This window comes from Bombina bombina, chromosome 1, assembly GCF_027579735.1.
Source record: "Bombina bombina isolate aBomBom1 chromosome 1, aBomBom1.pri, whole genome shotgun sequence".
Classification (NCBI taxonomy): domain Eukaryota; kingdom Metazoa; phylum Chordata; class Amphibia; order Anura; family Bombinatoridae; genus Bombina; species Bombina bombina.
The window spans coordinates 722,202,056-722,227,005 of NC_069499.1; the positions used below are offsets into that span (position 1 = coordinate 722,202,056).

Below are 24,950 nucleotides of genomic sequence, written 5' to 3' on the forward strand. Positions count from 1 at the left end.
CCGGTTCAAGGGACGTAGTTGTGTTTCCTCCTCTGGGATCCGATGGGTCAGATGCGGACCTGTCCAATGAGAGGGATGATTCTTTTTGTGTGGGTGGTGCAGTCCCTGGGGGTGTGATGTTGAGACTGCTGCAGGTCGTCTGCTGACTTATACACTGCTGTTACATCTCCTCTTGTTGCAACAATACTCACAGGGAAACCCCAGCAATATGCAACATTGTGGTCTCGTAGAGCAGAAGTTATGTAGTGTCAGTGTCTTACAAAACTGCTGCAGGACGTCCACTGACTTATACACTGCTGTTACATCTCCTCTTGTTGCAACAATACTCACAGGGAAACCCCAGCGATATGCAACATTGTGGTCTCGTAGAGTGGAAGTTATGTAGTGGAGTTCCCTCCTTTTCTGTAGTGTAATAGGGCTGAGATCTGCAAATATTTGTATTTTGTTGCCTACATGGGTTAAATTCTGCTTCTCTCTTGAGTATCTTAGGATCTCCTCCTTGTCTTTAAAATGAAGCAATTTTATGATAACGTCTCTGGGGGGGGGGGGGGGCTTAGGTGGCAGTCTGGCCCGCAGGGCCAGGTGTGCTTGTTCAATTGGCAGTGCCAGTGCATTGCTATCTCCTTAACCGTCCTGAATAGGTCTTGAATGCACCCCTCTAAAGCATTTGGCAGAACCGACTCAGGGATTCCCCTTATGTGCAGGTTATTTCTTCTCCCCCTGTTGTCTAGGTCTTCCACCTTCTCCAACAGGTGATGAATAGTCTCCTCCTAGTTGTAAACCAAGTGTGATAGGTGTTAGATATCATTGTCAGTAGTGTATTGATTTTCTTCTAGTGTAGTGAACCTTTTTGATATTTTCGTGATATCCTTTTTCATTTCACTGTACCATCCTTTTACTTCAGACATCATGTCTTTAATGTCCTCTTTGGTGCAAAGTAGCTTTAAAGGGACAGTCAACACCAGAATTTTTGTTGTTTTAAAAGATAGATAATCCCTTAATTACCAATTACCAATTCCACCAACACAGTTATAATTATACACATTTTACCTCTTTTACCTGTAATTACCTTGTATCTAAGCCTCAGCAGACTGCCCCCTTTATTTCAGTTCTTTTGACAGACTTGCATTTTAGCCAATCAGAGCTGTCTCCATGGTAAATTCACGTGCATGAGCTCAATGTTATCTATATGAAACACGTGAACTAATGCCCTCTAGTGGTGAAAAACTATAAAAATGCATTTAGAGGCGGCCTTCAAGGTCTAGGAAATTAGCATATGAACCTCCTAGGTTTAGATTTCAACTAAGGATACCAAGAGAACAAAGCAAAATTGGTGATAAAAGTAAATTGCAAAGTTGTTTAAAATTACATGCCCTATTTGAAACATGAAAGTTTTTTTGGACTTGTCTGTCCCTTTAAGTCATCTTTGGTGAGGCTTGTAGAGGCGGGTAGCAAAGGTTATTGGGTCTGTGATGTCTCTCCCTGAGATATGCCGTCTGATAATGTTAGGATGAGAGAGGGCGTTGTGACTTCTGTTTGTCTCAAGTATTGCTGCATGGTTTTGGAGCTGGTGTGCCCTTCAGGTTTATTGGCTCTGTGCCCTGGAATGTTGCTTTGAACTTGTGTGAAATGGTTGAGTGTAGGCTGAAAAGCCAGGGTTAAGGCTGTATGTAGATATCCCGCTACTGCATTAGCTGCTATTGTTTTTATTTTTTGTTGTTTGTTTTTTCAAATATCTGTGAGCCCTTGTCCAGACTCAGTTTCTTATGCTTAGTTACTGCAGACAAGCGTGTGCTGCGCACCCAGTTGACCTGTCCTTGCTTTGCCCTATATAGATGTGTCGTCAAGGTGTGGGGACTTTAAGGCAAGGGTGCGTAGCACGCAATTACGAGCAGCCAGCTCTATTATAATGAGCGTTAGTTGCCTGAAATTGAAAGTGCGACACACCTTGCTCCCTTTTATATGTAACTGCCTCAATCCCTCATTCCGTGCCTTTGGGACTAATGTATTGGCTGATGTTCAAGCCGTAATGTCCTGTGTGGCCCCTAAGGGAAATTAGGTGTAGTGGGGATAGCGCTGTTAGGATGGTGCTTTATGCAAGCTTGATACTTGCTCTCAGGAACTGGGGACCTGTAGTATGCCTCCTGTTCCGTGTTATAACCTCCGCTATACGGGTGTCTATCCCCCTGCTTCCCCGTGATGCCTCATGCACTCACAACCTGCTTGTTAAAGCCGTAACTCTCACGGCTTGAGTGGCGCAGCGGGTGTCTCACCTTTGAGGTCCGGGCCGATTCTGGCAGACAGCGTACCAGAGTTTTGGCGCGGAATCTCCTCTGACCTAGTCCGCGCTGCACTGCAGTTCTCTGAGTGTCCGGGGTTTTTTTTTGTTTTGGGCTGTCCGTGGCGACTGGGCTATTGTACCCCCTTCTGCCGTAGATCTGCCTGTTTTACTTGGTCGTATCTGTCAGGGCTGGTAGTGTGGGCCTAGGAGCTATACTAGTGCAGGGCCATTTCTCTAAGCGGTCAAGCTCCGCCCCCCCTAATTAAACCTTTTTATGGGGAATTACACTTTGAGTTTATTATCTCTTTAATTATTTTACAGGTAATTGGATGTGTCATTAGGTCAGCTTTTTTGTACCTTACTTAATATGTCAATTTACTTTAGACAGAAGATTGTGGCACAACAATCTACAGATGTCAGTTCTAATTAAAGTGTTGCTTAAAGATGCAGTTTAACTGTTCCGATGAACAGTTTCATTTTTAATGGCAACTAACACTTCTTATTTAGTTAATTATAGCAATAACATCGTAATTTTATCTTTTTGACTGACAGTTGACAACAGAAAACAACATTGCCCTAAAGTTATATTGGTATTTAAACATATTTATAAAATACTTTTCAGAAAGCCAAAAAAAGAAAAAGGATGTTCCACATCAGCAGTTTTGACAAACCTTCATATACTGATGTTGAAATAATTTCTATGATTAGGAATAGGAATAACAAAACAGCGTTTGTGTGTTTTTACTTTTTCAAAACTCTGTTTTATTTAAATTTACACTTAAAGCTGTTCAGCTCTAATACACTGCAGTTTTAGGGGAAATATATAGTAATATAATTTAATTAAATGTATAGGTAATTAAATAAAGTGTCATTAGGTTTGTTTTTTGCATATATGCTATAGACCAAAATAAATGTTATTAACTAAGAAATGTGTAAAAAAATTAAAAGTATATTTATTAAAGGGACAGAAAACCCCACATTTTTCGTTCATGATTTGGATAGGACATACAATTTTAAACAAGTTTACAATTTTCTGTTATCAAATTTGCTTTATTATCTTGCTGTCCTTTGCTAAAGGTACAGCATTGCACTACTGGCAGCTAGCTGAACACATCTAGTTAGCCAATCACAAGAGACAAATGTGTGCATGTACCAATCAGCAGCAGTTCCCACTAGTGTAGGATATGTGTGTATTCATTTTCAACAAGTTATAGCAAGAAAACAAAGCATATTTGAAAATAGAGGTGAATTTAAAAGTGTCCACCAATGAAAAAGTGCTATCCAGAGTTCTGAATAAAAAAAAAAAAGCTTAGATGCCTTCTTTTTCAAATAAAGATATCAAGAGATTGAAGAAAAACTGATAATAGGAGTAAATTAGAGAGTTGCTTAAAATTGCATGCTCTATCTGAATCGCGAAAGACTTTTTTTGGTTCAGTGTCCCATTAAGGGTTAATAAACTTTGCTCACAACAGTTCAAGATCATAATAAAAAGAAGAGGAGATCCCCACCCCCCAAACCCAAATTCAAACAACATATACACACAAAGCTGGAGTAAAGACCAACTTGGTCCCATTTATTTATAAACAAACAGATTTAAAGGGACAGTCTACTCCAAAATTATTATTGTTTAAAAAGATTGATATTCCCTTTATTGCCCATTCCCAAGTTTTGTATAACAAACACAGTTATATTAATCTCTCTCTCTCTCTCTCTCTCTTCTCTCTCTCTCTTCTCTCTCTCTCTCTCTCTCTCTCTCTCCCATAATTAGCATTAGGGAAACCTTTCTATAGAACTGTGCATTTGATTGTTATAGGCAAACTCAGCTAGGGTTACAGTATATATTGATTCCAATTATCCTGTAGATGAGATATAAAACATTGCAGATACTGTTCCAAAGTTTGGTTTGTTCGTTCGGTTTGACCATTGGTTTGTGGATGGAAGACAGTGAATAATGATCTCTGAATGCGTAAACCTTGGCAAAAGGAAGTCCAAAATGTAGAGGTGAATTGTGTGCCTCTATCTGTAACTATTGATTCAGGTATGCTGTGCAATCTGAATAGCTCTTGGATGAAAAGAGTAACAGTCGGCTTTGCTGCTTTGCTGAAGGAATGCCTTTGGTAGGTATAAAATGTGCCATTTTAGTAAAACGGTCTGTTTCACTTGCAGTGCATCATACCCTTGGGATTTAGGTAATTCTACTGTAAAATCTATTGAAATGTCTGACCATGGTCTTTCAGGTATGGGTAATGGTTTTAGCAACCCTTTAGGTTTTTTGTTTAAATATTTTTATTAATTTTCAAATCAAAATATCATTTTACAAATAAACTTCAAACAAGTAACATTACAGGTTCAGTCTGTTCAAGAGTCACATTCATTATACAGGGAGTGCAGAATTATTAGGCAAGTTGTATTTTTGAGGATTAATTTTATTATTGAACAACAACCATGTTCTCAATGAACCCAAAAAACTCATTAATATCAAAGCTGAATAGTTTTGGAAGTAGTTTTTAGTTTGTTTTTAGTTATAGCTATTTTAGGGGGATATCTGTGTGTGCAGGTGACTATTACTGTGCATAATTATTAGGCAACTTAACAAAAAAAAAATATATACCCATTTCAATTATTTATTTTTACCAGTGAAACCAATATAACATCTCAACATTCACAAATATACATTTCTGACATTCAAAAACAAAACAAAAACAAATCAGTGACCAATATAGCCACCTTTCTTTTCAAGGACACTCAAAAGCCTGCCATCCATGGATTCTGTCAGTGTTTTGATCTGTTCACCATCAACATTGCGTGCAGCAGCAACCACAGACTCCCAGACACTGTTCAGAGAGGTGTACTGTTTTCCCTCCTTGTAAATCTCACATTTGATGATGGACCACAGGTTCTCAATGGGGTTCAGATCAGGTGAACAAGGAGGCCATGTCATTAGATTTTCTTCTTTTATACCCTTTCTTGCCAGCCACGCTGTGGAGTACTTGGACACGTGTGATGGAGCATTGTCCTGCATGAAAATCATGTTTGTCTTGAAGGATGCAGACTTCTTCCTGTACCACTGCTTGAAGAAGGTGTCTTCCAGAAACTGGCAGTAGGACTGGGAGTTGAGCTTGACTCCATCCTCAACCCGAAAAGGCCCCACAAGCTCATCTTTGATGATACCAGCCCAAACCAGTACTCCACCTCCACCTTGCTGGCGTCTGAGTCGGACTGGAGCTCTCTGCCCTTTACCAATCCAGCCACGGGCCCATCCATCTGGCCCATCAAGACTCACTCTCATTTCATCAGTCCATAAAACCTTAGAAAAATCAGTCTTGAGATATTTCTTGGCCCAGTCTTGACGTTTCAGCTTGTGTGTCTTTTTCAGTGGTGGTCGTCTTTCAGCCTTTCTTACCTTGGCCATGTCTCTGAGTATTGCACACCTTGTGCTTTTGGGCACTCCAGTGATGTTGCAGCTCTTAAATATGGCCAAACTGGTGGCAAGTGGCATCTTGGCAGCTGCACGCTTGACTTTTCTCAGTTCATGGGCAGTTATTTTGCGCCTTGGTTTTTCCACACGCTTCTTGCGACCCTGTTGACTATTTTGAATGAAACACTTGATTGTTCGATGATCACGCTTCAGAAGCTTTGCAATTTTAAGAGTGCTGCATCCCTCTGCAAGATATCTCACTATTTTTGACTTTTCTGAGCCTGTCAAGTCCTTCTTTTGACCCATTTTGCCAAAGGAAAGGAAGTTGCCTAATAATTATGCACACCTGATATAGGGTGTTGATGTCATTAGACCACACCCTTTCTCATTACAGAGATGCACATCACCTAATATGCTTAATTGGTAGTAGGCTTTCGAGCCTATACAGCTTGGAGTAAGACAACATGCATAAAGAGGATGATGTGGTCAAAATACTCATTTGTCTAATAATTCTGCACTCCCTGTATATTTGTCGGTATTTTACTCCGAATAACTTTGTCATCGTAATAAACATAATATCTTATCCACAACAGAAAGAAACACTCTTATATATTATAACCTTCAACGTTGATTTTCTACGTGTCAATCCTTCTTACCCTTCTAGTCCCTTCCACATACATAATATATGGTTCCCACATTTCAATGAAGCGGTCCCTAGTATTTAGGAGTTCTGCCGTGGCATTTGACATATTATAGTGGTATTCTATTCTCTTTTCAATATATTCAAAGGTAGGAACATCTATCTTCCAGAACTTCGCTATGCACATACGTGTAACAGTACATATCATGTTAACTAACTTGGAGTGCCTCTTTAGATGCCCTTCTAATGGAAAATGTAGAAGGGCCTGCTCTGGAGAAAGGGCTATATCAGTTTCAAGTATTAAGCTTAAATAGTGTGAGGTGCGATCCCATACTCTCCTGACCTTACTACAATGCCACCACATATGTAGATATGTCCCCGCTTCGTCGCACCCTCTATAGCATTTATGGTGTTCACGGTCCTCAGCTTTAGCCCACCTATTGGGATAAATGTACCACCTATGTATTACCTTGAGGTAATTTTCTTTTAATGTAGCATTAGGGGAGAATTTAAGACCTCTCTGGGTATTCTCTGCCCAGGTTTCAACTGACCAAGATCTACCTAAGTCCTGTTCCCATTTTATCATGCTATTGTTTTTTTTATCCTTCTCTTTGATGTTGAAAAGTGGATATAGTAAAGTAACCATACCCCTCTTATATTCTTTAGTTAAGCACAGTGACTCGTATATAGTGTTATGTTCTTTCTTTGTATCTCTTGTACCCTGGATTTGAGTTGTAGGTAGTGAAACCAGAGATTTCTATCAGGTTCCCCCAGTTCTTCATATTGTTTAAAAGACAGTATCCTACCATTGACAAGTGTATCTGCTATGCGATATAGGCCTTTATTTTCCCGTTTTCCCTGCATTTGTGAATTTGTTATTGACTTGATGGGTATCAAGGGTGTCGCTTGAGAGCGGTTATTGATAATTGAAAAGGTTCTGTTCAGTTTGTCCCATAGAATAATGGTGTGGTGTATTGCTACATACTGTCGTAGAATTTGAGGTCTGTCTTGTTTGTCTGCCCATAGTAATCTATCTAATCTGCCTATTTCCATGATATCAGATTCTAACTGAACCCATTGTGGAGTCTTTGTCGTTCTATGCCATTGGATGGTTTGGGCCATTCTAGCTGCATAATAATAAGATATTAAGTCTGGAAGTCCCACCCCCCCTGATTTATGTCTGGTCAACGTGTCCTTATTAATTCTTGCCCTTTTCCCTTGCCATATAAATTTAAGAATTTCCTTTTGCATTATTTGTAGTTCTGAAATCGGTACATTTATTGGGAGAGAGCGAAATAGATAGAGGATCTTGGACAGTATCGTCATTTTGATGGACATAATCCTTCCATATAATGAGAGTTTGTATTTGGCCCAGTTGGTCAACAAAGCTTTAACCTGTTTAAATATACCTGTGTAATTTTCTTTGTATAGATTATGCACATTTCGTGAAAGGAAAATACCCAGATACTTGATGGATGTCTTTGCCCAAGAGAAGGTAAAATTAATCTCCAGTAATTTTTTCGTGTGATTAGGTAGATGAATATCTAAGGCCTCTCATTTACCTTCATTCACCTTGTATCCTGATAATGAACCAAACTTACCTATCTCTGAGTATATTACTGGGAGGGAAAGTAGGGGCTTAGTGACTGCGAGGATGACATCATCCGCAAACAGTGATATTTTGTATTCATTTTCACCTACTTTGATTCCTGTTATATTGGGGTTGTCTCTAATTTTCTGTGCTAGTGGTTCAATACATAATGCAAACAACAACGGTGATAGTGGGCAGCCCTGTCTGGTCCCATTCCTGATCTTGATTTGCTTTGATTGATATCCCGAGAGTCTGATAAACGCATCCGGCGTAGAGTACAACTTTTTTAACCCCATATAAAATGGACCCTTGATTCCTACCTTATGTAGGACTGCTAGCATGTAATCCCAATTGATCCTGTCAAATGCCTTCTCCGCATCCAGAGTAAGGAGCAGAGAAGGCATTCCTTTATTTGTTGCAAAATTTATCAAGTCTATGATCTTTCTTACATTATCTGGGGCTTCTCTTTGAGCTATGAATCCCACTTGGTCAGTATTTATTAAATTTGTGATGGGGGTAGCCAATCGATTTGCCAAAATTTTGGTGAAAAGTTTGAGGTCCTGATTTATTAGTGAAATTGGCCTATAATTTTGACAATATTGTTTGCATTTCCCCGGCTTTGGGATAATTGTCACCCTCGCAGTCAATATATCTTGTGGTATGTCTGTGCCTTGCAAAATATTATTAAAAATAGTTACTAGATGTGGTACCACCGATTTTTGAAGATCTTTATAAAAAGAGCCTGGGAACCCGTCCGGGCCCGGGGCTTTATTTCTCTTTAATCCTTTAATGGCTTGGTTTATCTCCTGAATTGTTATAGGTGCATTAAGCAGGTCTAGATCCTCTTGGGGGATTTGTTTTAGTGAGCTACTCTCCAGGAACCTATCTAATTATTTTTGTTTATCTACTGCAATATTGGGTTGTGGCAGGTTATAGAGTGAGTTGTAATAGTTGGCAAACTCATTAGCTATCTGCAGGGGATCATTGGTTACTGGTCCATTTGTTAATTGTATTTGTGGGATGGTGGAGGCTCTGGTCATATCTTTTAATTTATTTGCTAATAATTTGTCAGGTTTATTACCATATGTGTAGTATCTTGTATCGACTGCTTTGAAGGAGGAGATTGCCTCTTTATCAAGCATTAGGTTAAGTTCCTCACTTTTCTTTTTTAATAATTTAGTTAGACCTCCCTTAGAATTTCTCATTATTTGTTCTCGAATCGTGGAAATCTCCTTCCTCAATTTTCTAATGTGAAGTTATATTGTTTTTTAACTTTAGAGGATTCAGCTATAATCAAACCCCTAATCGAAGCTTTCAGAGCACTCCAAATTATGTTTGGATTAGCAGTGGAACCCTCATTTATTCTCATGAATTCATCGATGTGCTTCTCAATTTGTTGTTTAAAGACTTCATTTTGAAGTACTTTGGGGTGTAGGGTCCAGGATCTTATTCTGCCTGGATTTAACACTCCTTCTAGATCTAATGTCATCATGTCATGGTCTGACCATACACAGCTGCTTATAGTAGCCTCTGTAACTAGAGGGAGTATGATTTGACTTATTAAAATTAAGTCAATTCTAGAGCGTGTGCCATGTACTGATGAATAGTAGGTGTATTCTTTGGCTCCTCTATTTACTGCTCTCCATCTGTCTAGTAAGTTATGATCTAATAATAAATCTTATAAAATTTGCTGGTCTGGGGTCTGTCTTCTATTCTTTTGTGGGTCCGTTGTTGTCCTGTCTAATTTATCGTCTAAAGTCATATTAAAGTCGCCCCCCATGATTATTTTGTGTCTCTTCCAGGATATTAGCAGCTTACTTATTTTGGTGAAAAATGGCCCTTGGTGATCATTAGGAGCATAAATGTTCACTAACAGAATTGGTGTATTGTGTATCAATCCCCTTACTATGAGGTATCTCCCCTCCTTATCAGTGATTATTTCTTCCTCCTTAAAGTTAAGAGAGGCATGTAGGAGTATAGAAACACCACATTTTTTCTTATTATTGATAGCATGATATTTAATAAGGAAAAGTTTATCCCAAAATGTGGGTGTCGTGGTGGAGGTGAAGTGGGTCTCCTGAATCATCACTATGTTAGCTTTTTGAGCTTTATACTCTATAATGGCTTTCTTTCTTTTTATATTGGAATTAAGGCCCCTGGCATTATGTGAGATTATCTTAATCTGCATGGTAACTTTTTATTTTTAAGATGAATAACATCTAGAAAAACTTGGTACCTGTAGCCTATACGGGCCGGAGATGTGGGACCTTTGCACACTGGGAGGATACCTTCATATTTGGAGTGTCTTAATGAACCTGTTTTTCGTGACTGTTGTGCCTGAACCTTTAGAACTGAACAATAAAACATAAAACAGTTAAATATAACATTCAAACTGGGTGCCACAAACTGCACCTGCGACATTTTTGACCTTCTGGTCAGTATTCAACTCTGGAATAGTCTTGTTATAACTTTCTTATTTTCTATAATCTGACATTATACCTTGAGGGAGAAAACATACCAGCAAAAAGAGAGTGAAGGATAGAGATCGGTATGAAAAATAAGAGAAAAAGAAAAGAAGAAGAGAGGAACAATACAATTTTCCATTATAACTTGTGTACTAATGTATCTTTCCATTATACCTTATATCCAGTCCAACTGTGTGAGGTAAAGTTCGAACTCTTATGGATCTTCTCACCCTAGTTCCGTAAGGATGTAATCAGATATTATACCTTGAGGGAGAAAACATACCAGCAAAAGGAGAATGAAGGATAGAGATAAGTAGAGAAAGTAAGAGAAAAAGGAAAAAAAAAAAAAAGGAGAGAGAGACAATACACTTTTCAATTACCATTCGTGGACTAATGTCTCCTTCAATTATACCTTATACCTAGTCCAACTGTGTGAGGTAAAGTTCGTACTCTTAATAATCTTCTCATCCTAACTCCATAAGGATGTCTTCTTCAATGGACAGGAGGATTCTCCTCGCTGTTGGAGTTCTGGTCTTCATTGGAGGGTGTAGTTGGTCTTGATTTTTTTGGGTTACCTTTTTTAGTGACCATAGACCATTCTCTCTGGGGTGGTCTTCTCGCTGTCTGCTGTGTGGTCTGTGTTGTGGGTTCTTCCATTGTTATATCCAGTTTGTTCAGTGTCATTTGTCCCTCCTCTAGTGACGAGCAAGAATACAAGGTATTCTGGTGAGTAAAGATCAACTTGAAGGGAAAGTTCCAGCGGTACCTTATCTTCTCTTTGTTAAGTGCTTCTACAATTGGTTTCATTTCACGTCTTTTTCTCAGTGTTATGGGAGATAGATCCGTATATATTTGGATATTGTGTCCCTCATAGGTGATCGACTTAGCTTGTCTTGCTGCCTGCAAAATCATCTCCTTGACATGATAATAATGTAGTTTAACTATAATGTCTCTGGTTTTGGATTGGGAGGGTCTGGTGAGGGCTCGGTGGATTCTATCGAATAGCAGCATGTTGATTTCTGTATCTGGAATTAGTTGGTGGAATATTTCCGTAACATCCGCTTGGAGATTTTTGTAATCTTTTGGGAGGTTTCTGATTCTCAGGTTTGATCTTCTAGATCTGTTTTCTAAGTCTTCCACCTGCTCTTCAAGCTTTTTGATATATATAGCATGGTCTAACAGGGTGTGTTTGATTTGGGGAATCTCTTCCGTGATATCATCAATTTTGTTTTCCAATTCTGTTGTCCTTCCCCCTATTTCTCTTATGTCCTTTTTGAGGTCATGTATTGCTGTTTTCAACTCTTCATGGAAGAAGGATTTGATCTGGGTTAACAGTTCGTTGTTTGGAATATCTTTTCCTATTTGGCTATCCTCTTCTGTTGATTCTACTTCAGTAGGTAGCTTTGTTGGAGAGGCCACTTTATCTATGAGTTTAAGTTTAAGCTGCGACTTAGATAAGCAGTCCTTTACTGTTTGGTTCCTGCTCTTCATCTTGGAGAGTGACCTCTTTCAGAAAATATGTTATAGAGTTAATCTGAGTTACAGATATATTGAAAACACGACCCCTGTATTTTACTTTGCTCACCTCGCCTCCCTTTCCTCCTCCATCCCTTTTACAAAAACATAAGTTAGTTGCTGGGCAGCATTTTAACAGATTATAACTTCATTGTCTCTTTAAGACTACTCCAGGTTGAATTTTTATAAGCTTAACCAAACATTGCAGAGTTTAAATCTTTTTCTAAAGTGCTGAAGGTATTTTTTAGTATCCCAGGGCCTTATGTTCTAGTGTCCACATGACAGATTTTACCACAGATATTCTCGCTAAAAGTGTCCCACTCTCGCCTTGATGAGGTGCAGAGTCAGGTTAGTGAGATGTGAGATGTTACCTGCTGTGGCAAACTTAGAACTACTTAAGTTAAGAGCCCTGAATCTGTTATTAGTGACTTCTCATGCTCATTGCCTAGTTAGGCATATGGTTAGTCAGTCTGCAGCTTTTAGATGTTATATGCTTTGGGAACTTATCCCAATATCTTCTCTTTATATTGTAGAAAATGAGCCAGTTTATAATGTCCACTCACTCTCAATGTAAAATTTTGTGAAAGATTGATATATTGAGTGGATGTACAGTTCAGTCTTAATAGTGATGATGTATCAGAGAAAAGAAAAAATAAATGGCGATTTTCCCGCCACTCACCCTTATGTTGTTGGTCCCTGATGTAGTCTCCAGAGCATATATGTGATTTCCAGAAGCTCTTTTCACCTTCTTTTTGTCTGATCTTCTCAGTCTTCACTTCCCAGCAATGACTCCTGAGGCCTCCCCCACCTCCTCTGATGAAAAACCTTCCGGTAAGCTGCTCATCTTTTAAAGCTTAATTTTGGCTTGCTGCATCTAAGCCAAGGGTCAGATCTGTGTAGACTGAGAGGTCGAATGGTTAGGAGTTTATATATGATGAATTTGGCCCTTTGCTGTTCTGTCTCCGTTCCGGGGTAGGCCGCATCCCCAGCCTTTCCTGATTTTGGCCTGGTCCTGAAAATCGGATCACTCGAAAATGGCTTAAAAACGCCTGAAATTTGTCCTGCTGCCTCTCAGTAGTATTTGGAAGCACACAGGACCAAATGTACACTGCTATTAGGGCCCAAAGAACTTTGAAAACACTTAATTTTATTCTCTTAGCCCAGAGCTCCAGCTAAATGCTTCTTTCCTGCTTGCTGGCTAGCTCCGCCCCCACCCCTTTAGGTTTTTTATGGGAACCTTTAGATCTGGCACATCTTTAGTGAGAGATGGCCACCAAAAACTATGGGTTATCAGGTCTTTGATCTTTTTTTATCCCACCATGGCCACTGAGAGGAGTATTTTGATGATACTGAAGGATGTCCATAACGACTGAGGTAGAAATAAACACTTTATTTTTGTATTAATAGATCCCATCTTGTGATATCAATGGTGGCACTCTATCTGGTATGTCTACAATAGTACTGCTCTGTATAATCTTATCCCAAATGGAAGGAACAGTAGCAAGAAAATATTGGTTTGGGCTCTTCTTTAGGTATGGTAATTATTTTGTCATGCGAAAAAGAGCATCAACCTTGCAATTATGAGGTCTATATGTTATGATCAAATAAAATCTGCTGAAGAAAAGAGCCCATCTGGCATGTCTTGGTTTTAATCGACGTGCAGATTGCAAGTATTCTAAATTGCAATGGTCTGTGTATACTGTGACAGGATCTTTTGTTCCTTCTAATAGATGTCGCCATTCTTCAAGAGCCAATTGAATGGCTAACAACTCCCTATCTCATCATAATTCCGCTCAGCTGTAGATAAAGAGTGAGAGAAGAAAGCTACTGGATGCATGATTTCCTTAGATCTATAGCGTTGTGAGAGAATAGCCCCAACTGCTGTTTCAGAAGCATCAACTTTGGGATTTGACAGAATCAGTATTGGAGTTGAGGTAAATAATCTTTTTAACTCTTCAAATGCCTTCTCGGCTTGAGGATTCCAATTAAATGTAGTATCTTTCTTGGTTAAGGCAGTGATAGGTTGTACAATCTTGGAAACATTTTGAATGAATTTTCTATAGAAGTTGCAGAACCCCAAAAAGCATTGTACCCCTTTCTTATTAGTAGGTACTGGCCAGGAGAGGATAGTTTTTATCTTGCTAGAGTCCATCTCAAAAGTGCCTGGATAGATTACATAGCCAAGAAACGCTACTTTTTGAACATTGAAAGCACATTTCTCCAGTTTTGCATACAAATTGTTTTCTGAGAAGAGATAATACAGTTTTTACATATGTGTAATATGTTCTGACAGTGAAGTAGAGTAAATCAGAATATCATCCAGATAAACGGCAACGAATATGTCCAATATATCCCTTAGTATATCGTTAACAAATCTTTGAAAAGTTGTTGGGGCATTGCATAAGCCAAAGGGCATCACTAGGTATTCGTAATGACCATACCTTGAACAAAATGCGGTTTTCCATAATCCTCTTCTCTGATTCTAACCAGATTATAGGCCCCACGAAGATCTATCTTGCTGTAAATAGTGGCTTCTCGTAATCTTTCTAACAATTCAGGTATCAAAGGCAGAGGATATCTATTTTTTATTGCTACTGCATTCAATGCCCTATAATCAATACAAGGCCAAAGGCCACCATCTTTTTTGCCCACAAAGAATATCCCAGCTCCAGCAGGATAAGTAAAAGGTCTTATAAACCCTTTAGCCAGATTTTCATCAATATAACTTTCTAAAACCTCAAGTGCTGGTTCAGAAAGTGGGTATATACTACCCATCTGAACTTGGGCACCTGAAAGTAGATCTATTGGACAGTCGTATTCTCTATGAGGTGGTAGTTCTTCTGCCCCTTTCTTCTCGAATACATCAAAGAATTCTTCATAAGAAGTTGGTAATTGACTCTGAGAACTGTTGTTAGATGGTTCAAGAGTTAGGTCAATAAAAGTATCTGACAGGCAGCGTTTTATACAAGATTCAGAGATAAACTGTATACTTCCAGTATCCCAGTTTATTAAAGGATTGTGTTACCTTAACCACGATAAACCTAGTACCAAAAGGAATATTGGTGAATGCACTAGGTCAAAAGAAGGCATCTCTTTATGTCTCTCTTCTATTAAAATTTGTAGGGGTTCTGTTTCTTTTGTAACTGGACCAGAACTAGGAGGTGAGCCATCAATAGACTGAATGTAGGTACTGTAGGTGTTTCTTTGATAATTGTAAGAATGGAAAGTGCTTTAGCCATGGTAGTATTATTATTATTATCGGTTATTTGTAGAACGCCAACAGATTCCGCAGCGCTAGTATCCATATAACAGCAGCTGGCTCCTGAGTCTATCATGGCCATCAAATCAACGGATGATTTATTCAGCTGTAAAGAGAGAGGTACGGATAAGTGAGATGATAAATGATGCACTGTAGTCTTAGTACTGAGAACAGATCTCGCGTGTTTACCTCCTGTAGGTCTGGGTTTTACTTTGCATTCTCTGACTTGATGCCCAGCCTTTCCACAGTATAAGCAAAGACCTTTGGCTCATCTACAGGCTTTTTCTGCTTCTAATAAAGGACCATGGGCCATACCTATTTGCATAGGTTTTTCAGCAGTAAACTCTGGCAGAAATGTTGTAGTATTGGTATACACTGGCCGCTGAACAGGAGAAAAATAGGAACTTGTACGGTCTTGTCTTTGTTCCCCGAGTCAGCAATCTGTATACAAAGAGCAATCGTGTCTTCCAGGGTGAATGGTATGCTGACTCTGGCCAATTCATCCTTGAGCGGTTAGGCCTAATCTAAATTAGTCTAGTAATGCTGGCTCATTCCAAGTAGATTCAAGTGCCAGACGACAGAAATCTGTAATATACTCTACTAATCGTCTTCCTTGCTTAAGGGCCCGTAGGGAAGCAGTGGCAGTAGTGACTCTATGGGGATCATCATACATGTTATCCATTGCTGGGAGAAAGGAAGTCCAGGAATTTAGTATAGGGCTATTAGTTTTGAGTAGATGATAAGCCCAGGCTTGAGGCTCTCTGAATAAGAGAGAGATCACTGTGCAAATTTTTATAAAATCAGTGGAGTATGTTCTGGGCTGGAGAGAAAACAGGATTTGACAAGATGTCACAAAACTGTGGTACTGTGATCTATCTCCACCAAACTTCTCTGGGAGTGCTATTCGGGGGTTCAGGGGCAGCAGTAGCACCTTCTGTGAAAACAGGAGCAGGATCTGGTACAGGAGCAGGTGCTGCAGGCATTTACATAATTTGGTTAAGTCTCATCTTGTTGTCTTGCAACGTGGATTGTACCTTTTGCATCTCTTGTACAGAGTGAGTGAGGGTCACTAGCTGCTGAGTAATCATCTCTAAGGCTTTAAAAACCTCCACGGGATCCATATAGGCTCATTTATTTTGTCAGGATTGATGAGCCCTGTAGCGGAGTATAGCTAACACGACCACTAGATAACACAGGAGTGCGTGGTACAGAAGGAAAATCCAAAAGCAAGGTAAAACGTTCCAAAGTCAGGGCAGGAAGCAAATGTTCATAAACGGTATAACAAGCAAGAGGTCAGGGCAGGCAGCAATAGATCATAAAGGGAAACAAGGCAGAAAGTTTAGGTAACCAAGAGTCATACACAAAACTTAACTCAAGGATAGCTCTTTAATAACTGAGCACTGAGTTCACTCAACAGCAGTGCTTAATAGGGTTGCTAAATGAGTGACAGCTGGTAAGGGGTGTGGTGTTTGCTTTAAATCTCTCACATCTCCTGTGCAATACTGTTTGTCCAATACTGCATTGCTGCCACTAGGTGGAGTGCTTGTGCAACCTCTGCAGTAGTCTAGGCACTTCTCACAGCTGCTGCAGTTTGTAGGGAAGATAAATAATGTTGCACCAATATCGAGGATTCCATTAGCCCTGCTGAGTCTGAACACCAATGGCAGACCAGCAGGAGTACCCTCTGCAGCATTAGTACAGGTAAGTGCATTACATCCCTTCACTTACATTTTGACCATGCTTGGGAGCATAGGACTAGCACAAGTTTTACAATAGCCGGAGGTGTGTCCTTTTGAAGGGACACTCAAGTCAAATTTAAACGATAGAGCATGCAATTTTAAACAACTTTCCAATTTAATTCCATTAATAAATGTGCACGTTTTTTATATGAAAACTTTTTGATTCACCAGCTCCTACCGAGCATGTGCAAGAATTCACATAATATACTTATATGCATTTGTGATTGGCTGATCGCTGTCACATGATACAGGGGGAGTGGAAATAGAGATAACTTTGAAATTTATCAGAAAAATATACTACTCATTATAAGTTCAGAGTAAGTGATATAGCAAATCTTCTGTATTTACTGGTCCTTTAAATAAAAAAAAAAACGGATGACATAAAAAAAAGTATAGTTGGTTTGATTTAATCAAGATCTTACTTTATTCACATTTAAAAAAATTTTGTTTCATTTTATCGCTGCATCTAAAACTGGGGCACCCAAACATTTTTTTATATAGAGGACCAGGAGGGATTTGCTAGGGGGCCAAATTAAATTACACACACAATTATGCTAAAGATAATGTGTCAAAATAAAATTAGGCTATAATCACAATTTTAGTTAAAATTACCTAGGAAATTAGTTACTATTAAAGGGACAAGAAAGTAAAAATTAAATGAATAAACAAAGTGAAATGTGCATGGGTGTGTTTTAATTTTAAATAGAAGCATTTTTGCAATATACTTCCATTAGCAAAAATGCTTCAAGTAAAAGTAATTAATTTATCAGCAGCATACGCACATATGCTGTAAGTTCCTTTGCATCAGTATTTAAGCACAGAGAGCCGGCGGTGGTGTGCACTGTGTTAAGTAATTGCTGACTCTCTAAGAAGGTGTGGTGATTGAATACTGGTGTACGGCTCCAAAGAATATATGCGTATGCTGCTGAAAAACCATAATCTATTAGAAGCATTTTTGCTAATGTACTGCAAAATATTTCTATTTAAAATTGAAATGCACCAATGCACATTTACATTTTGTCCTTTCTATCTCTTTAAAACTTAAAATTTACTTCAATAGTCAATGGGATTGGGTCATTGTTTGAGCACCTGTCTCAGTGGCTCGACTCTATACTCCAACCCTTTGTTATCACCATGCCCTCGTATATCAATGATACGAAACACGTGCTAAATATGATGGAATGCCAAAAGTGGGAAGATACCTATTGTTGGGTTACAGTAGATGCTATATCACTGTACTCATCATTACCTCATGAAGAGGGTATAAAAGCAATACAATTATATTTAAGGAACTACTCAGAGTATACACATGAGTTTCAGAATTATGTAGTGGAGGTTACCAAATTTCTCCTCACCCACAATTTCTTTCAGTTCCAGGAGGTTTTCTATCTCCAGAGATGTGGAACAGCGATGGGGGCTAAATTTGCACCCTCGTATGCCAACCTATTTTTAGGTTGGTGGGAGTTTTTCCACATCTTTGGAGATAGAAACATACACAAAGATGATATCCACATGTATGGCAGATATATCGACGACCTCCTTTTTATATGGAAGGGGAGGGAATCTGAGGTTGCAACCTTTATAAACATGCTAAACAACAATGATGTTGGCCTCAGTTTCACATTTGAACTAAACTGTGAGAGAATCAATTATCTTGATATCACCTTGATTGGCTCCAAAGAGGGTAAGGTGCTAACCAAGATCTATAGGAAACCCATTTCAGCCAATTCCTTGCTTCACGTCAAAAGCTGCCATCCAAATCACGCTGCAGCGGCAGTGGCTAAAGGAGAATTCATACATTTAAAACGCAACTGTACAGAGTATGGAGACTACAGCCGTGAAGCAAAAGATTTGGAACATAGGCTGAGGGAGAGGGGATATCCCAAAAAAACTATTAGCATTGCAAGAAACAAGGTGGATAAATACACAGATTATTCCTTTTGGGAGACAAAAAAGGTAAAACAGAACCATTCAAGGGAGTGAATTTTGTCACCAGCTACAGTGTTCAGTTTCCACAAATTTCGCAAATAATACGGAAAAATGTCCACATTCTGGCCGCAGATGACGAACTAACTGAATTGGTTACCAATGACATTAGATGTAGTTCTAAAAAATGCCCTACTATAGGCTCCCTGCTCTCTCCCACCTTATTAAAAAAAGAAAACACTGGGGCTTCCAATTGGCTGAGCAATACAGGTATGTACAACTGTGGACACAGAAAGTGCAGGCCATGTGAATTTTTTGAAAAAACCAAGTCCTTCACATCACACATAACAGGTGAGGAGTTCAGGATAAAGTCATGCATGAATTGTATGTCCTCTGAGGTCATCTATATGTTGAGATGCAAAACGTGTGGAGTCCAATACATAGGACTCACCTTGAGGGACATAAAATCATGCATAAGGGAACATTAATTTTTTCTATCTCACAAGGCAAATTGACCACCCCTCTAGTATGCCATTTTGTGGAAAAACATCAGGGAGAAATACATACATTGAGATGGTATGCCATAGAAAAAGTTAAACTTCCCTAGAGACTGGGAGATCTAGATAAACTTTTAGCTAAACGGGAGGCCTACTGGATGTTTAGGCTTAGGACTAGACACCCAGAGGGCCTCAACTCCAGAATCCAGATATGATTTAATAAATTATTGCGAGTAGTTCAGTACTATCCCAGAGCTATCCTTTGAAATATATACTTGGTCCATTCCATTGCCGCTGTCTTAGTATAACTATATCTGAGACACAACTCTTCACCTGTCCACATTTACGCAGTATATCTTCTTTTTGCCTAATTTCTGGTTATTACAGACTTACTAATATGTAAATAGTCTATACAAATTACATAGGTATATATAGAAATTCAGTTGTATTGTTCTGTTGACCATTGGGCATTTTATATGACTAGTTATTCTCACTGTAAATTTTGTATATTTAGTCAAGAACATTGCATTTCCGTACTAGTACTAAGTCACAATGAATTTCAACACTCTATTGTCACATTACCATTTTTGTTAGTGATTAGATGTCATATGTTAAAGGGAAAGTACTGTGCCCTATGTATTAATTTATATATACATATACAGAATCATTTGGATATAAACATTTAGACATAAACACCTAATCAGTATTTAATTCATAGGCTCTGGCATGACTTATGGCATTAGTGCTAATGAGGGGAGGCACCATATGATTAAACAATCATTTTACCTCTTAAGGTTTTTAAACCCAGGGGTGTTAGCATTAAAACAGGCTATGATTACGGCAGTTTACTGAAACGCGTAAGCCCATTTTTGCTGCACTCCTCAAACGCTATGTTATGTATGGGTTACTTGCTGTCCTATACTTTTTAATGTTTGGTAATAAAGTTTCTATTTTTACTGATAGAGCGGTTGTTCACCTTTTTCTTTTTATACTTGATTAATATGTGTATATTCACATATAAACACATAAATATATATGTAAATATACTCATATACCAATATATTTATATTCGCTGTCCATCGCTGCGCATCTTACCCCATTCAATACACTTGTTCTCTTACCGTGTCTCACAGCATGAGAACAAGGAGCCTATGGAAGCGCTATCTCGCTGGTATTACTAAGTTGAGTGCAAATATTGCTTTCGCGAAAGCAATGTTTTGAACTCAACTTGTAATCTGGCCCATAGTAAATTTAATTATTTATCCAACTTGTCTTTTATAAAAACATTTGATGAAGATAAACTAATGCACAATATCATTTTACTCTTTTTTTGTTTTCATAAATGTATACCACTAGTTTGTGTTACAAAGAAACTAAAGTATGCTTGTACCTCCAGTTTTACAGGTGTTTTGTTGCAGTTCTGAAATGTGAATCCGATCCTTACAACAATACCCTATTAAAGTCCAACCAATGCAAACAGTTACAGATGGAAAGGAAATATACTCTTCAGGACAGCCATCTGCATTCAAGCAAAATGGGAGAAGTGAGAGATGTTAGGTTTTCTGGAGAAACCCAAGAAAAATTAACTATTGTAGTTCATTATACAGATTATGTATGAGACTTAATTTCAAACCTCCTGCTGGTTAGTAACTAAACAGAGACCTCTAAAAAAGATTTACTTTGGGATTGTGTTGACAACGAGCCAGTCGTTGTGGACTCTCACCATGGTAATAACGGCGATGTATACGTTTGATGGACAGCACCACAATCTGGTAATCACACACCATGAAAAATGGGCAAAATGTGTTTTATTCATTGGAAGTATAAAAGAACTGTTCTTTGTATTTCTCAAGTTGACTGAGCTGTTCAGATTGATATAACTAATGTGAATTCAGGGAAGAATACTTTTGTCATATTGTTAACCATTAAAGCATAGCAATTTCATGATGACTAACAACTACTTTGCCAATATAGTGCTCTTCATATTTATTTTGTTCCCTATATCTCATGACATGACATTTTATTCTGGATTTTTTCCCTTGTAAATATACTTCATATCCTTTTTCTTCCTTTTGTTCTTCTTAATAACAATAATAATATCTGTGTGTTTGCTTTTTCTTCAATCAATACATGTTAAAGAAAAAATATATTTTTTCATTAAAACATTTGAAACCATTTTAAACCTGTTCCCTAGGGTCAGATTATTCACTTGCCGTAAGATCTAATTTGTTGGACGGGGGCATTCTTCCAAAGCCATAAGAACAAACATTAGTTTTATTCAGGGCAAGAAAAAATAACTGTAATACATTTTTATTTTAAAATACAATTTTTAAAGGTAACATAGAAAAATATTTACATTTCCCTTTAAGGTCAATAACTCTTTCTGTATCATTTAATTTGCTTTCATATAGTTTTTAACTATTACGACCAAATTACTGCTACATATGACAACATAATTATTTATTTTTTTTAATTAGGGAGCAGGCCAGTAGCTTTAATTATCTAAAATAACTTGTAGTATTTCTGCACAGTACTCAGTAGTATATGGTGTATATTTCAATATTATTTCTTAGCATTATTCAAAGTTTGCAATTCCTTATTTCTATCTAAATTTATTTTAACTTAGTATTATCTATTTTCAATATCTGGTTTATAGTATATTTTATAGTGATTTTATTACGTTATTTCAAATTTGAACAATTTTTTTTTTTATATTTTATCATTTTGTATTATTTGTGTTAACAGTTTGATATATTCTTATTCGTATGCTTTTTGAATTTTATGGGCATTTACACAATATTTTAGATTTTTTTAAAGAGTTTGTAATTTTATTGGTCATTTATGTTTCCTTTTATGCTGCTTTCTAGTGACGTGTAATTTAACAAGCCTAATAAACGTTATTGATTTCCTCGGCAGATAACTATTGACATCCCGTAGATTATTGCATACCATAGACCATTAAGGAAAAAATATTTATTCCAATTTTTAGAACAAAATCATCTATCAGATGGGCAAATGATATGTTCTACAAATCTAAATGTAGCCCCTACGCTAATTATATTTTTGTCCATTATGTGATAATAATACATTGTTTAATAGCGGTGGGAACAACATTTCTATTAATATAAAAATGATACATGGTGATCAATCAGAAGAGCCGTCCCCATGCCTACATATACAGTATGTCTCTTGTCTTATAAATATCTCTGTCAGCGTTTCAATGAATGTGCTTTATTTTAGATCCAAATGTGTACCATAATAATATATTTTGTATTGACATAGCACAACAGCAGGCAATAATATCCGTATTTTTGCTTTACTTCAAAATATTTACTGTCAGTCATTTAACAATTATTGAGAATTATCAGAAATGTTTGTGGTCATTCCCCTTAGCCTTGAGGTGTTTGTGGCATAAATGTATGACCTACTTTATTTGATATATATATATATATATATATATATATATATATATATATATATATATATATATACAGTATATATACTAGTCCTAAAGCCCGCTCACACAGGCCATTTTTTGCAGTACATCGGTCCCACCCTTGCTCTCTCTCCCTCCCCCTCTCTTTTGCTCTCTCTCTCCCCCTCTCTTTTGCGCTCTCTCGCTCCACCTCTCTTTTGCTCTCTCTCCCCTCTATTTTGCTCTCTCTCCCCACTCTTTTGCTCTTTCCCCTCTCTTTTGCTCCCTCTCCCACACTCTCTTTTCCTCTCTCTCCCCCTCTCTTTTGCGCTCTCTCCCCTCTCTTTTGCTCTCTCTCCCCCTCACTTTTGCGCTCTCTCCCCCTCTCTTTTGCGCGATCTCCCCCCTCTTTTGCGCTCTCTCTCCCCCCTCTCTTTTGCGCTTTCTCTCTCCCCCTCTCGCTTGTGCTCTCTCCCCCTCTCTTTTGCGCTCTTTCACTCCACCTCTCTTTTGTGCTCTCTCACTCCACCTCTCTTTTGCTCTCTCTACCCCTCAATTTTGCTCTCTCCCCCCTCTCTTTTGAATCTCTCTCCCCCTCTCTTTTGCTCTCTCTCTCTTTTGCTCTCTCCTCGCTCTCTTTTGCTCTCTCTCTCCCCTTCTCTTTTGCTCTCTCTATCCCCTATCTTTTGCTCTCTCCCCTCTCTTTTGCTCTCTCCCCCTATTTTGCGCTCTCTCTCCCTTCTCTTTTGTGCTCTCTCTCTATCCTCCTCTCTTTTGCACTCTCTCTCCCCCCTCTTTTGCCCTCTCTCTATCCTCCCTCTCTTTTGCACTCTCTCTCCCCCTCTCTTTTGTGCTCTCTCTCCCCCTCTCTTTTGCACTCTCCCCACTCTCTTTTGCGCTCTCTCTCTCTCCGCCTCTCTTTTGCGCTCTCTCTCCCCCTCTCTTTTGTGCTCTCTCTCTCCCCCTCTCTTTTGCTCTGTCTCTCTCCCCTCTCTTTTGCTCTCTCTTTACATCCCTCTCTTTTGCTCTCTCCCCCCTCTCTCCCCTCTCCCCCCCTTTGCTCTCTATCCCCCTCTTTGTTGTCTCTCCCCCTCTCTATTGCTCTCTCTCCATCCCTCTTTCCCCCATCTTTCCCCCTCTCTTATTTTGCTCTCTCTCTTCCCCCCTCTTATTTTTTCTCTCCCCCTCTCTTTTGCTCTCTCGCTCCCCCTCTCTTTTGCGCTCTCTCGCTCCACCTCTCTTTTGCTCTCTCTCCCCTCTCTTTTGCTCTCTCTCCCCTCTCTTTTGCTCTTTCCCCTCTCTTTTGCTCCCTCCCCTCTCTTTTGCTCCCTCTCCCACACTCTCTGTCCCCCCCCCTCTCTTTTGCGCTCTCTCTCCCCTCTCTTTTGAGCTCTTGCCCCTGCTCTCTTTTGCGCTCTCTCTCCCCCTCTCTTTTGTGCGCTCTCCCCCTCTCTTTTGCGCTCTCTCTCCCCCCTTTCTTTTGCTCTCTCTCTCCCCCTCTCTCTTGTGCTCTCTCCCCCTCTCTTTTGCGCTCTCTCGCTCCACCTCTCTTTTGTGCTCTCTCTCTCCACCTCTCTTTTGCTCTCTACCCCTCTGTTTTGCTCTCTCCCCCTTCTCTTTTGAATCTCTCTCCCCCCTCACTTTTGCTCTCTCTCTCCTCCCTCTATTTTGCTCTCTCCTCCCTCTATTTTGCTCTCTCCTCCCTCTCTTTTGCTCTCTCTACCCCTCTGTTTTGCTCTCTCCCCCTTCTCTTTTGAATCTCTCTCCCCCCTCACTTTTGCTCTTTCTCTCCTCCCTCTATTTTGCTCTCTCCCCCCTCTCTTTTGCTCAATCAGAAGAGCCGTCCCCATGCCTACATATACAGTATGTCTCTTGTCTTATAAATATCTCTGTCAGCGTTTCAAATGAATGTGCTTTATTTTAGATCCAAATGTGTACCATAATAATATATTTTGTATTGACATAGCACAACAGCAGGCAATAATATCCGTATTTTTGCTTTACTTCAAAATATTTACTGTCAGTCATTTAACAATTATTGAGAATTATCAGAAATGTTTGTGGTCATTCCCCTTAGCCTTGAGGTGTTTGTGGCATAAATGTATGACCTACTTTATTTGATATATATATATATATATATATATATATATATATATATATACAGTATATATACTAGTCCTAAAGCCCGCTCACACAGGCCATTT

At 38.8% G+C, this 24,950-nt stretch overlaps 1 protein-coding gene across 2 annotated transcripts in view; it reads left to right on the forward strand.

The window, feature by feature from the left end:
• LOC128639568 (opsin-3) overlaps positions 1 to 21,513 on the forward strand; it is a 110,829-nt gene extending 89,316 nt beyond the window's left edge. The window contains exons 1-2 of one of the 2 annotated variants that reach the window (XR_008399223.1): positions 16,787 to 16,870; positions 20,728 to 20,844. Coding sequence is in view for 1 of the 2 variants with exons in the window: in XM_053691707.1 (XP_053547682.1) it covers positions 20,728 to 20,949 (222 nt within the window). In the remaining variant the exon portion in view is untranslated. Of the gene's footprint in view, positions 1 to 16,786; positions 16,871 to 20,727 lie in introns of those variants that run through there. The other variant, XM_053691707.1, reaches the window with a different exon arrangement.
• The last annotated feature ends 3,437 nt before the right edge of the window (positions 21,514 to 24,950 follow it).